Below are 13,399 nucleotides of genomic sequence, written 5' to 3' on the forward strand. Positions count from 1 at the left end.
GGGCTATGGCTCCCCTCTGAAGGGTGGCTGGGACTTATCCTGAGCCATGTAGATTCCAGTAGCCCATTAAGTGGCAGCTGACGTTGCCTGCAGGATCTGGCAGAGACCAGTTCTCTGGCCGTGAAGAAGCGCACTGAGGCCAAGGCTTTTCCCACTCAGTCTTTCTCATTCTCCTATTGCTCTATGTCTTTGGACTTGAAAAGATCCACCCAGACGACCACCAAACATCCAAATTAAGACTGCGCGGCAAGTAACTGACAACTTGGTTGGGTCTAAAGAACTCCTTCCAAGGGGCTTATCTGGTGGCACAGTGGTTGAGAATCTGCCTGCCAATGCAGGGGACACGGGTTCGAGCCCTGGTCTGGGAGGATCCCACATGACGCAGAGCAACTAGGCCCGTGAGCCACAACTACTGAGCCTGCGCGTCTGGAGCCTATGCTCCAAAACAGGAGAGGCTGCGACAGTGAGAGGCCTGCACACCGCGATGAAGAGCGGCCCTTGCTTGCCACAACTAGAGAAAGCCCTCGCAGAGAAACGAAGACCCAGCACAGCCAAAAATAAAAAATATGGGCTTTTATGCATTTATTAGCTTTCCTTTGACACTATGCAGTCTCATGTTCTTAAGAGTTTATTTCTAAATTTTTCTTCTCTGGTACATAAATATAAGTATCAATTACCAAAAATATTTTATCAGAAATTTTAAAATGAAAGAAATCGAAGTCTAAAGACTAGATGTTTAAAACTGGGTGAAAAATACACAAACTACAAAATATTAGACATTATTATACCATTTAAAATGATATAAATACTACAGCATATGTCCTTGATACTAGGGAATTTTCTAATTTACATTTTGATTAGATAAGTGAACATATGAATAATTCAAGATGCTCGGGGAAAAGAAAACACGTCAAGCTTAAACCCAAGTAGTAAAATACGTTGAATATCAACATTAACATAATGATCCTTTATTTTTTAACAAAAGCTTGAAATACAAACCGCTAATCCAAACCTTGAGTAACTGTCCATGGATTAGCCAATAGGGATCAAAATACAATGAAACAGGGACTTCCCTGGTGGTGCAGTGGTTAAGAATCCACCTGCCAACGCAGGGGACATGGGTTCGAGCCCTGGTTTGGGAAGATTCCACATGCCGCGGAGCAACTAAGCCCGTGCGCCACAACTACTGAGCCTACACTCTAGAGCCCGCTAGCCACAACTACTGAATCCTGCGCGCCTAGAGCCCATGCTCCGCAACAAGAGAAGCTACTGCAATGAGAAGCCCGCACACCAAAACGAAGAGTAGCCCCTGCTCGCTGCAACTAGAGAAAGCCTGCGCGCAGCAATGAAGACCCAACACAGCCATAAATAAATAAATTTATATATATATAAAAAATTCCATTAACTATCAGCCCTGACTTTCAAAAGGAACCTATCTATTATCTTACATTAAAGGTCACTTACTTTTCAAGTTTTCTTTTTTCCCCTCAACTACAATATATATTTAAAGTGTAAAATCAAGAAAGTACAGAAAAATATAAGGGAAAAAATTTACTCACAATTCAACAAATACTGTCAACCTGTTGGCATATTTCCTTTTAACTTTTTCCCATGCATTTTGAAACATAATAGACTGTCCTGAACTTTGTCACCTTTTCCTAAGTTTCTGAAAACTTTCAACTCTTCATGCTTATTCTACACAGTGGATGTAACACAGTTTATTTATTCTGATATCAGCCATTAAGACAACTTTTCCATATTTTAAATATAAACAGTATCTTAGAACAGGAAGTTTTTTCAACATTTCAGAATACTTCCTTGAGATAAAATCTAAAAAGCAGAATTAATGAGTCAATAAATATAAGCTTTTTACAGCTCTTGATACATACGGCCAAACCATCCATGAAAAACAAGGAATGAATTTACATACCCATCAGCAGTGTTTGAGAATAATCCCTTCATCAAAATTTCAAAGCAATAAATAATGTTCAATATGTTGATAACTGAACAATTTTTCAATTGATTTAATTTTTACTTCTTTGACATTTTTAGTACTTTACTTAACAGTAACTCAAGCTAAATGTTTGAGACCGATATTGAAATAAAAGTGTAGAAAACACATAGAACAGAAATGAAGACTGGAGGGAAAAAAGCCTATATACCCAAGTCTCCTTTTATGTACATTTATAAGCTGTATTCTAATTTTTCAGTTTAAGCCCTTGTAATTTTGCCCTTTTATCTCAATTAGCTACTCTTTTTCAATAATCCACCAATTTTATTCAGTCAGAGTAGCCATAAACATGTTTAATTGCCAGGTCAAGAAGGGGTTAAATGTATAAGACTCAATGTCTTGGCTTGTAGTGAATTACCATATCACAATGTCTAGTCACATTCACTGTTCTACAATCTTATCTCACTACGTTTACTTTAAAAACCTACACAATGAAAACAATAATTTTTAGGTAGCATTTTGGGGGTCAAATAAACAAGGATCTATGGATATAAACACTCAAATATCCCTTCTTCTGAGCAACATTAAAAATAAAATCAAAATACTGACTTACTATTTGAATGGACAAAAGTAGAAGTGATCATTTTATTAGACTTCTTAACAAAGAATGCTTAAGTGTTAAATATAAAATCACTTTTTTTTTAACATCTTTATTGGGGTATAATTGCTTTACAATGGTGTGTTAGTTTCTGCTTTATAACAAAGTGAATCAGTTACACATATACATATGTTCCCATATCTCTTCCCTCTTGCGTCTCCCTCCCTCCCACCCTCCCTATCCCACCCCTCCAGGCGGTCACAAAGCACCGAGCCGATATCCCTGTGCCATGCAGCTGCTTCCCACTAGCTATCTACCTTACGTTTGTCTCGGGCTTCCCTGGTGGCGCAGTGGTTAAGAATCTGCCTGCCAATGCTGGGGACATGGGTTCAAGCCCTGGTCCAGGAAGATGCCGCAGAGTAACTAAGCTCATGCGCGACAACTACTGAGCCTGTGCTCTAGAACCCGCGAGCCACAAATACTGGAGCCTGTGCTCCACAACAAGAGAAGCCACCGCCACGAGAAGCCTGCACACCACAACAAAGAGTAGCCCCTGCTCACCGCACCTAGAGAAAGCTGGTGTGCAGCAACGAAGACCCAACACAGCCAAAAATAAATAAAATAAATAAATTTGTATTTTAAAAAAATCACTTTCTCCTTTATCATTTCTCTTTTATTAGATTATGCCTGCTCTCTGGTCAGGAGTTAACTGCTACATTTATAAGGATAACAATTTTATCATTTCTACCTCTTGGAAGTATACTACTATAATGCAGTTCAAATACTTTGTTTCTCTGCAATCTTTCAGAGCACTTATTCTTACCTGATCAGTTGAAAGTTTTGACAGCCAATAATTATAACACTTAGAGTCTTGAACGTGTTCATTAGAATCCTATAAATACTTGTTTTAAAAAAAAAATCACAGAAACGTGCACTTTCAAAAAAAATGCCAAACAACATGACTGAAACATAATCAGTGATGGCATCAAGAGGTGATGTAAGGGATTGTCCTCCTCTAATAATCTCTATCAACTTCTTGAGGTAAAATTAACTATGATCTTTAACAAGGATAATGACATTTCCTCAAACTACATAAAACATAAATAAAAGCATCTTTGTAGATGCTAGTCTTGTTGATCTATGATGTATAATTTAAGCATTATGAGAGCTATGCAATACCCCTTTCAAGACAATTTCCCTCTGCCTTTTCCCCACCAAATTGTTGCCCTTAAGAATCTTCCCTCATACATAACTTTAGAGCTGCCACTAGATATACTGTTCTAAAATATTTTCACTAATAAATACATAATAATATATAAACAAGTTTTACCTTTCCTTGGAATGACCTCAAGATTATATATAATCTCCTATGTGAAGCCTTTCCAATCACCTCTCAGACATAGTTAACAGATCCTCTCCTATGCTTCCATAAAAATATCATAAAATGACAATCACTAAATTGTATTTTAGTTAGCTGTGTATGTGCCTATCTCCAGCTAAATTTCAAACTCCCTCAATGCAAGTACAGCACGTTATTCAGATTTATTTATACTCTCCATATACTAGGGTAAGACCTTAGTAAATATCTGTTAAATGAGTTTGTTTTTCCAATATCAGTGCTCACTTTGGAATTTAAAAACACACTAATGGCCTTACATATGAACAATAAAACCAGTTTTGATAACTGTCTTTCTAAAATGCTTGTCCTAAAAGCAATAATGATCTAATGAAGCATACTAATAAAAAAAGGAGATGAATATATCAAAGTATAATCCTCAAGGTTATATGAATGTAAAAAGTGAAGTTTGTATTGAACAGAGCATTGTAAACTACCCATAATCCTGCTTGGTTTAGTTGTTCTGTGACAGTTAAAATTCTGAAAGTTTAAGAAATGTTGAATTAGAATTAAGAAACAAATCCAATAACAGACCCGCTAAAAGATTAAGCTACAGTTCTTTCTAATGATAAGAATATACTGTAGCAGCATTATCTAATACTTTTGGAACAACAAGAATAGTACACATAATGATCCTAACAGCTGATTATTTATTATTATGTACTGAGCACTGTTGTAAGGACTTCACATGTTATCAATTCACTTATTCCTCACAAAAACCTAATCATCATCATAATTTTACAGTTGAAAAAATAAAAATGATAGCTCCTTTCAATTAGTAAAGTTTCTCATTGCTAAATGACTTCTATCACTGCTTCAAACACAGTAATTTTGGGTTTCCACCATATTCTTTTTTTTTCCACCATAGATTCTTCTGAGGTTTTCACTTCAACCTATTGCTGAAGTTACCCAATAAACAAAGAAAAGTTATGAGATTAGTTATCACTTGCCCTAAAATGGCTATATCCTTACTTTTCACTTAAGAAAGTTTACATGCAGTAGCTAGTAAAAATTATTCTAAGATCCAATTATAAAATGTATACAATCAATAATATTCTATTTAATTATTTTCCAACATATACTGATATGATGAACTGGTAATTTATTAAATTCAAATAATCTATTTTACATTTTTATTTTTGTCAAATCCAGTGTGGGTCACTGAATTTCACACTTGCGTTGAAAATTAGAATGGCATTAGATTAAACATAATATACTATACAGATCAGGTGTTCTACACCTACAGTTTAGGTCTTCCTTCACTAAAATTTATACATGGCTAAATTTCACATAAAGCTAGTAAAATTATTTAATAGTTTTCTTCTCAATATCTTAGTGTCCTTACATATTCGTAGGTCCTAATTAAAAGTTTAAGTAAAGAGAATGTAGGTCATTTATTTACAGTATAACACTATACTCCTGGACATTCTGGGCCTAAAACTCAGAATTTATGCATTCAGTTTACAGACTTTTGCTGAGTGTCCCTGATCTGATTCTCTAAGGGTGTCCTCAATCCCCACAACTCTGAGCTCTAAGAACCTGGCTGATCAGGAGCAGAAAGCAAAATCTAAAAGATCCCAAAGTGGCAAATCTCATGTGGAAAATGCTGCATATATACACATAAATCCTCAAAAAAATTTAATATTACACTGAGAGATAGGAATAGTAAGAAGTACTTTAAATGAGCTATGAGAAATAATTAGAACACAGGCTCTTCAACACTGCTTTATCAATTTTCCAACTTTATTAAAACTGTCCTTTGTAGCAGAGCAACATAATCATATAGGCCTTAGACAAAGTTTACTAAAGACTTTTTCATCCAAGTCTAAAAAACTCTACTTCACTATCAGGTAAAAATAAACAATCTCACTTAAAGACAGTAATATTGAAATAGAGATTAAATTACAGGCATATCTTGGAGATACTGCAGGTTCAGTTCCAGACCACTGCAATAAAGCAAATATCTCAATAAAGCAAGTCACATGAATTTTTTGGTTTCCCGGTGTATATAAAAGTTATGTTTAGACTAAAAAACGCTAACCATCACCTGACAACTCAGGGCTGCCACAAACCTTCAATCTGTTTAAAACAAACAAAAAAACACATTATCTGAGAAACACAATAAAGCAAAAAAGTGCAGAAAAACAAGATATGCTTACACCAGAATAGGAACACACAGTTAAACATTAGTGGAGCTACATATAAAACCAAGAATTCTGACTTCTAACCAACATCAAAAGTAAGTGAATACATCAAGTTGGTTTTTTTTTCTTTTTTCTTTTTTTGGCTGCGCCAGGCAGCATGCAGGATCTTAGTTCCCTGACCAGGGATCAAACCCATGTCCCCTGCAATGGAAGCATGGAGTCCTAACCACCAGACCACTAGGGAATTCCCAACATCAAGATTTTTTAATTCACAAGTTAAAAGCTAATTCCCTGGTGGTCCAGTGGTTAGGACTCCACGCTTTCACTGAGGAGGGTGCAGGTTCAATCCCTGGTCAGGGGACTTAGATCCCGCAAGCCGTACAGTGCAGCCAAAAAAAAAAAGCTTATCTGGTCAACAGCAATTTATCCATTTCACAAATAATAACTATTTGTTGTTTTAGGGCTCCAGAACTTTCAGAAGTGAAACTAAGAAATAGTGAATATCAACATTTAATTAGTATAATAATTTTATCTTATGCTAGGTTCCCTTTACTTACCCTCCCTTATGTCCCTTCCCCTTCAATGTAATAAAGGGTTGAAACTAAAATCGTTCTGACTATAATAAGTAAAGCAACAAAAATTTGCCTTGCATGGTTATAGAAACCTTTATTTTATATAATACACTGAAGAGATTGAGGAAAGAAAAAAAGACAGTCTTACCTTCAATGTGATATCACAGAGTTCTCCATTTTCATAAAACTGAAGAAGAGAACCATGAAAATCTTTCCAAGCTTCATTTGCTTCAAAGATAAAGGAGTCTTCTCCATCACCATCACCAAGTGAAGATCTGTTCTTTACTTGCTGGTGCTGTTGCCTCTTCCCCTTTGTGAAGCGATTCCTAGCTTGTTTTGCATTTACAGATTCTGAAGCCATTTGTAACACTCTTCTTTTAATACAGCTCTCTTCTCAAACATTCCATTTATTCTTTTGTAAAGGACAGGGAAAAGGTAGATGGGGAGAAGGTAGATGCAGTCCACTAAACTTCAGGCATTTTTCAAAACCTACTCAACTGCCATTGTCCAGTTAGCTGAGACTGAAAAACATAACAAAACACACATAAAACAACCACTCAAAAAATGATTACTAGAAATTATAGTTTACCAATACCGTATATGTAAAATGACCATATAAATCACTGTTGAAAGAAGAACAGGTGACTTTGTATTTTTACACTAAATGTCACATAAGCCACCTCAGCTAATTGTATCAGTGAAGGGACTCCTTTAAAATCTAATTGGAAAATTGTGGGAAGATGGTGGAGTAGAAGAAGCACAAGGAATCTGTCTCCCCACATAGACAACAACTGCACTGACAGAATCTGTCTGATGTAACTGTTTTGAAACTCTGGAGTGGGCTGAAGGATTACAACTTCCAGAAGACTTAGTAAATTACAGTTGACTTTGGTCAATGTCAGCTCTGTGTACAGTAGCAGCTGCCCACCCTCAGCCATGTGGCAAGCAGCTGTGCATGTGTTTCTGGAGCAGCTTGCACAGTTTGCAGAAGCCACAGTAGGCAAGAAGGACTCTACCCTCTGAATATCAGGGATCTCTCCTCTGATTGCTCACTACTGTTTCTGATCACAGAGGTGCAGACAAAGAGGTGGCCAGCCACTGTGATTGCACCTCCTCCCACTGTTGCAGGCCCCTCCCTCTCATCTGAAGTGACTTCCACGATATTTTAAAGGCTGGTGCCCTTTACCGCTGCATTTTTCACTATTTCCCCTTTTGGAAGTAAGACACTAAAGACTAAGACATTAAAAAACAACTGCATATACAAGGAAAATCAGAAAGTGACCATGCATGCCCAGGAAAAGGCTCAGAAAAGACCTGAGAAGACTTTAAGTTTAAATCTCAAGCTGATCTTCATCATAAAGACAGCCCACAACAATTAAAAAAAAAAAAAGCCAAACAACAAAAAAACCACAACAAGCCTTAAGGAATAGGGAAAAATCTGATTTTCAGAGTTACCACATTATTAGACTCAAACATCTAGTATTTAACAACCAAAAAAATCACAAGGCATACAAAGAAACAGAAAAGTATGGCTTATTCAAGGGGAAAAATAAATCAACAGAAACTGTCTCTGTCTACTAAAAATGCCATTAGTTCTTTTTCAAAGACTTTAAAAAGACTGTCTTGAAGATGCTCAAAGAACTAAAGGAAGATGTGAACAAAGTCATTTGTGTTAACAAAATGGAACTATCAATAGAGAAACAGAAAACCTAAAAAGGAACCACAGAGAGATTCTGGAACTGTAATATTAATAACTGAAATGAAAAATTCATTAGAGGGGGGCTTCCCTGGTGGCACAGTGGTTAAGAATCCGCCTGCCAATGCAGGGGACACAGGTTCAAGCCCTGGTCTGGGAAGATCTCACATGTCATGGAGCAACTAAGCCTGTGCACCACAACTACTGAGCCTACGCTCTAAAGCCCCCTAGCCACAACTACTGAAGTCCACACGCTTAGAGCCTGTGCTCCGCCACAAGAGAAGCCACCGCAATGAGATGCCCATGCACCACAACAAAGAGTAGACCCCGCTCGCCACAACTAGAGAAAGACCACGTGCAGCAATGAAGACCCAATGCAGCCAAAAATAAATGTAAAAAAAAAATCATTAGATGGATTTGAAGGCAGATCTGGGCAGGTAGAAAAAAGATTTAGCAAAGTTGAAGCTAAGACAATGAAAATTATCAAGTCTGACAAAGATTGAAGAAACATAAACAGCACCTAAGGGACCTGGGGAACACAATCAAACAGATCAACATACATATCATGAGAGTCCTAGAAGGATAAAAGACAGAGAAGAGGGCAGAGAGAATATCTGAAGAAATACTGGCTGAAAACTTCCCAAATTTAATGAAAGACATGAACATAAACATCCAAGAGACTCCAAAAAATATGACCTCAAAGAGACCCACACCAAGACATATTATAATCAAACTTCCAAAAAGCTAAAGAGAGAATCTTGAAAACAAGAAGAGAAGTGAATCATCACATACCAGTGATCTCAATAAGATTATCAGCAGATTTCTCATCAGAAACTTTGGAGGCCAAAAGACAATGGGCGGATATGTTAAAAGTACTAAAAGACAAGATGTATCAATGAAGGATCTATATCCAGAAAAACTGTCCTTCAAAAGTGAGAGAGAAAGTAAGACACACCCAGATAAACAAAAGCTGAGGGAGTTCATGATCACTAGACCTGGTCTGCAACTCAAGGGAGACCTACAAGATGAAAGAGATGAAAGAACACTAGACAGTAACTCAAAGCTATATGAATATAAAAGTAAATACATGGGTAAGTAGAAAAGCTAGTATTATTGTAACAGTGGTTTGTAACTGTACTTTTTATATTTGAGAGACAAATACATTTTTAAAGAATTATTAATGTAAAAAGCTAGTTTTACTGTAATTTTGCTTTGTTACACCAAATCACGTTTCCTACATAATTTAGGAGAATACTTAAAATAATAAGTAAAAAATAAAACTTAAATAAAATTTAAATTAAACAATTTTAATAATTTGAATTTTTAGTTCATGTTTTTAGGCACACAATGTATAAAGATGCAATTTTGTGACATCAACAACTGAAAAGGGTAGAGATGAAACTGTAAAGAAGCAGAGTTTTTGTCTGTTATTGAAGCTAAGCTAGTATAAATTCAAATTAGAGTATTATAATTGTAGGATGTTAAATGTAATCCTCATGATAACCACAAAGAAAATGCCTATAGAGTATACACATAAGAAAATAAGAAAGGAACTTAAACATTTCACTACAAAAAAAATCAACTAAACACAAAAGAAGACAGTAATACAGGAAATGAGGCTCAAAAAGCTCTAAGGCACATAGGAAACAAATAGCACAATACCAGAAATAAGTCCTTCCTAATCAGTAATTACTACAAACATCAATGAATTAATAAACACTCCAATCAAAAGACAGAGACTGGCAGAATGAATAAAAACACATGATCCAATTATATGCTGTCTACACAAGACTCATTTGAGATCCAAAAACAAAAACAGGTTGAAATGAAAAGGATTGAAAAAAATATTCCATGCAAACAGTAACCAAAAAAAGAGCCAAAGTGGCTACACTAGTATCAGACAAAAATAAGATTTTAAATAAAAAATGTTACAAGAAACAAAAAAGGACAGTATATATTAATAAAAGGTTCAATACAGCAAGGATATACAATTATAAACATTTACATATATAATGACAAGTCATGAAAACATATGGAGCAAAAACTAAGAAATGAAGGGAGAAACAGACAGTTCTACAATAATAGTTGGAGACTTCAATAGCCTACTCACAATAATGAACAAAACAACCAGACATAAGTATGGAAACAGAGGACTTAACACAATAAACCAACTAGATCTAACAGACATATGCAGAACACTACCCAACAACAGAATACACATTCTTCTCAAGTACATGCACATGGGACGTTTTCCAGGAGAGACAACATATTAGGCCACAAATTAAGACTCAATAGATTTTAAAAGATAGATATACCAAGTATCTTCTCTAACCACAACACAATGAAGTTAGAAATCAATAACAAAAAAGAAAACCGAAAAATTTACAAAATTGTGGAAATTAACACAATTTTAGACAACTGATGGATCAAAGAAGAAATCACAGAGAAATTAGAAAATACTTAGAGTCAAATGAAAACAAAAACACAACATACTAAAACATGAGATGCAGTGAAAGCTAAGCTAATTTCCCACTAAGGGGGAAATTTACAGTTTTAAACACATCAAAAAAAAAATCAAATCAACAACCTAACTTTAAAACCTCAGGAACTAGCAAAAAGACGAATAAACTAAACCCAAATCTAGCAGAAGGAAGTAAATAATAAAGGTTTGAGCAAAGAGAAATTAAACAGAGAAGAGAAAAACAATAGAGGAAAGTCAATCAAGCCAAAAGTTGGTTCTCCGAAAAGATCAACAAAATTGACAAAACTTCAGCTAGACAGACTACGAAAAAAAGAGAGGGACTTCCCTGGTGGTGCAGCGGCTAAGAACACACCTGCCAAGGAAGAGGACATGAGTTCAATCCCTGGTCTGGGAAGATCCCACATGCCATGGAGCAACTAAGCCCATGTGCCACAACTACTGAGCCTGCGTTCTAGAGCCCACGGGACACAGCTACTGAGCCCTTGTGCCGCAACTACTGAAGTCTGTGCGTCTAGAGCCCGTGCTCCGCAAAAAGAGAAGCTACCGTAATGAGAAGCCAATGCACCGCAACAAAGAGTAGCCCCTGCTCGCCGCAACTAGAGAAAGCCCCACGCAGCAACGAAGACCCAACACCGCCAAAGATAAATAAAATTGAAAAAAAAAGAAGGGCTTCCCTGGTGGCGCAGCGGTTGAGAGTCCGCCTGTCGATGCAGGGGACACGGGTTTGTGCCCCAGTCCAGGAGGATCCCACATGCCGCGGAGCGGCTGGGCCCGTGAGCCATGGCTGCTGGGCCTGCGCATCCGGAGCCTGTGCTCTGCAACGGGAGAGGCCACAACAGTGAGAGCCCCGCGTACCGCAAGAAAAAAGAAAAAAGAGATAAGCCTCAAATCACTATATTCAGAAATGAAAATGGGGACATTACTACTGATTCTAAAGAAATAAAAAGAACTATAAGAGAAAATTATGAACTGTACATCAACAAATTGGATAACCTAGATGAAAAGGACAAGTTCCTAGAAACACAAAACCTATTAAGACTAAATCACAAAGAAATAGAAAATCTGAATAGACCTATAACTTGTAAAGAGATTGTATCAGTAATCAAAAATCTCCCAACAGTTTCGGTTGGAGCGCAGGGAGAGGACTGCGGTTAGCGGCCTGAACATAGCCTGAAGGGGTTAGTGCACCACGGCTAGCCGGGAGGGAATCCGGGGAAAAGTCTGCACCTGCCAAAGAGGCAAGAGACTTTTTCTTTCCTCTTTGTTTCCTGGTGCGCGAGGAGAGGGGTTTAAGAGCGCTGCTTAAAGGAACTCCAGAGATGAGCGAGAGCCGCGGCTAAAAGCGCGAACCCCAGAGACGGGCGCGAGCCGCGGCTAAAAGCGCGGACCCTAGAGACTGGCGCGAGCCGTGGCTAAAAGCGCGGACCCCAGAGACGGGCGCGAGCTGCGGCTAAAACCACGGACCCCAGGGACGGGCGGGAGATGCTAAGGCTGCTGCTGCCGCCACCAAGGGGCCTGTGTGCGAGAACAGGTCACTATCCACACCCCTCTTCCGCGGAGCCTGTGCAGCCCCCAACTGCCAGGTTCCCGGGATCCAGGGACAACTTCCCCGGGAGAACGCACGGCGGGCCTCAGGCTGGTGCAACGTCATGCCGGCCTCTGCCGCCGCAGACCCGCCCCGCCCGCAGTGCCCCTCCCTCCCCCCCGGCCTGAGTGCGCCAGAACCCCCGAATCAGCGGCTCCTTTAACCCCGTCCTGTCTGAACAAAAAACAGACGCCCTCCAGCGACCTACACGCAGAGGCAGGGCCAAATCCAAAGCTGAGCCCCTGTGAGCTGTGAGAACAAAGAAGAGAAAGGGAAATCTCTCCCAGCAGCCTCAGAAACAGCAGATTAAAGCTCCACAATCAACCTGATGTACCTGCATCTGTGGAATACATGAATAGACAATGAGTCATCCCAAATTGAGGAGGTGGGCTTCGAGAGCAAGATCTATGATTGTTTCCCCTTTTCCTCTTTTTGTGAATGTGTATGTGTATGCTTCTGTGTGAGCTCTTGTCTGTATAGTTTTGCTTCCACCATTTGTCCTAGGGTTCTATCCGTCCATGGTTTTTTTTCTTAATAATTAATTTTAATAACTTTATTATACTTTACCTTCTTTCCTTCCTTCCTTCCTTCCTTTCCTTCCTTCCCTCCTTTAGACAACAAATCATCCCAAATTGAGGAGGTGGTCTCTGAGAGCAAGATTTATGATTTTTTCCCCTTTACCTCTTTTTGTGAGGGTGTATGTGTATGCTTCTGTGTAAGATTTTGTCTGTATAGCTTTGCTTCCAACATTTGTCCTAAGGTTCTATCCGTCCCTTTTTTTCCTAAATAAGTATTTTTTAATTCAATAACTTTATTATACTTTATTTTATTTTACTGTATCTTCTTTCTTTCTTTTTTCCTTCTTTCCCTCCTTCCTTCCTTCCTCTCTCCCTCCCTCCTTGCTTTCCTTCTTGCCTTCTTTACTTCTTTGCTTCTTTCTTTCTTTCTTTCTTCCTTCCTCCCTTCCCTCCTTCC

The 13,399-nt window shown here is 38.1% G+C and overlaps 1 protein-coding gene across 7 annotated transcripts in view; it reads right to left on the reverse strand.

The window, feature by feature from the left end:
- The window catches only part of KLHL8 (kelch like family member 8), a 60,030-nt gene that overhangs the window by 21,579 nt on the left and 25,052 nt on the right, over positions 1-13,399 (reverse strand). For all 7 annotated transcript variants that reach the window (XM_079919261.1, XM_079919259.1, XM_079919258.1 and 4 more), the window contains one exon: positions 6,810-7,182. In XM_079919261.1, coding sequence (XP_079775387.1) covers positions 6,810-7,022 — 213 coding nt within the window. In that variant the 5' untranslated portion in view covers positions 7,023-7,182. The remainder of the gene's footprint in view (positions 1-6,809; positions 7,183-13,399) is intronic.

The sequence above is a fragment of the Stenella coeruleoalba genome (assembly GCF_951394435.1).
Source record: "Stenella coeruleoalba genome assembly, chromosome: 4".
Lineage (NCBI taxonomy): Eukaryota > Metazoa > Chordata > Mammalia > Artiodactyla > Delphinidae > Stenella > Stenella coeruleoalba.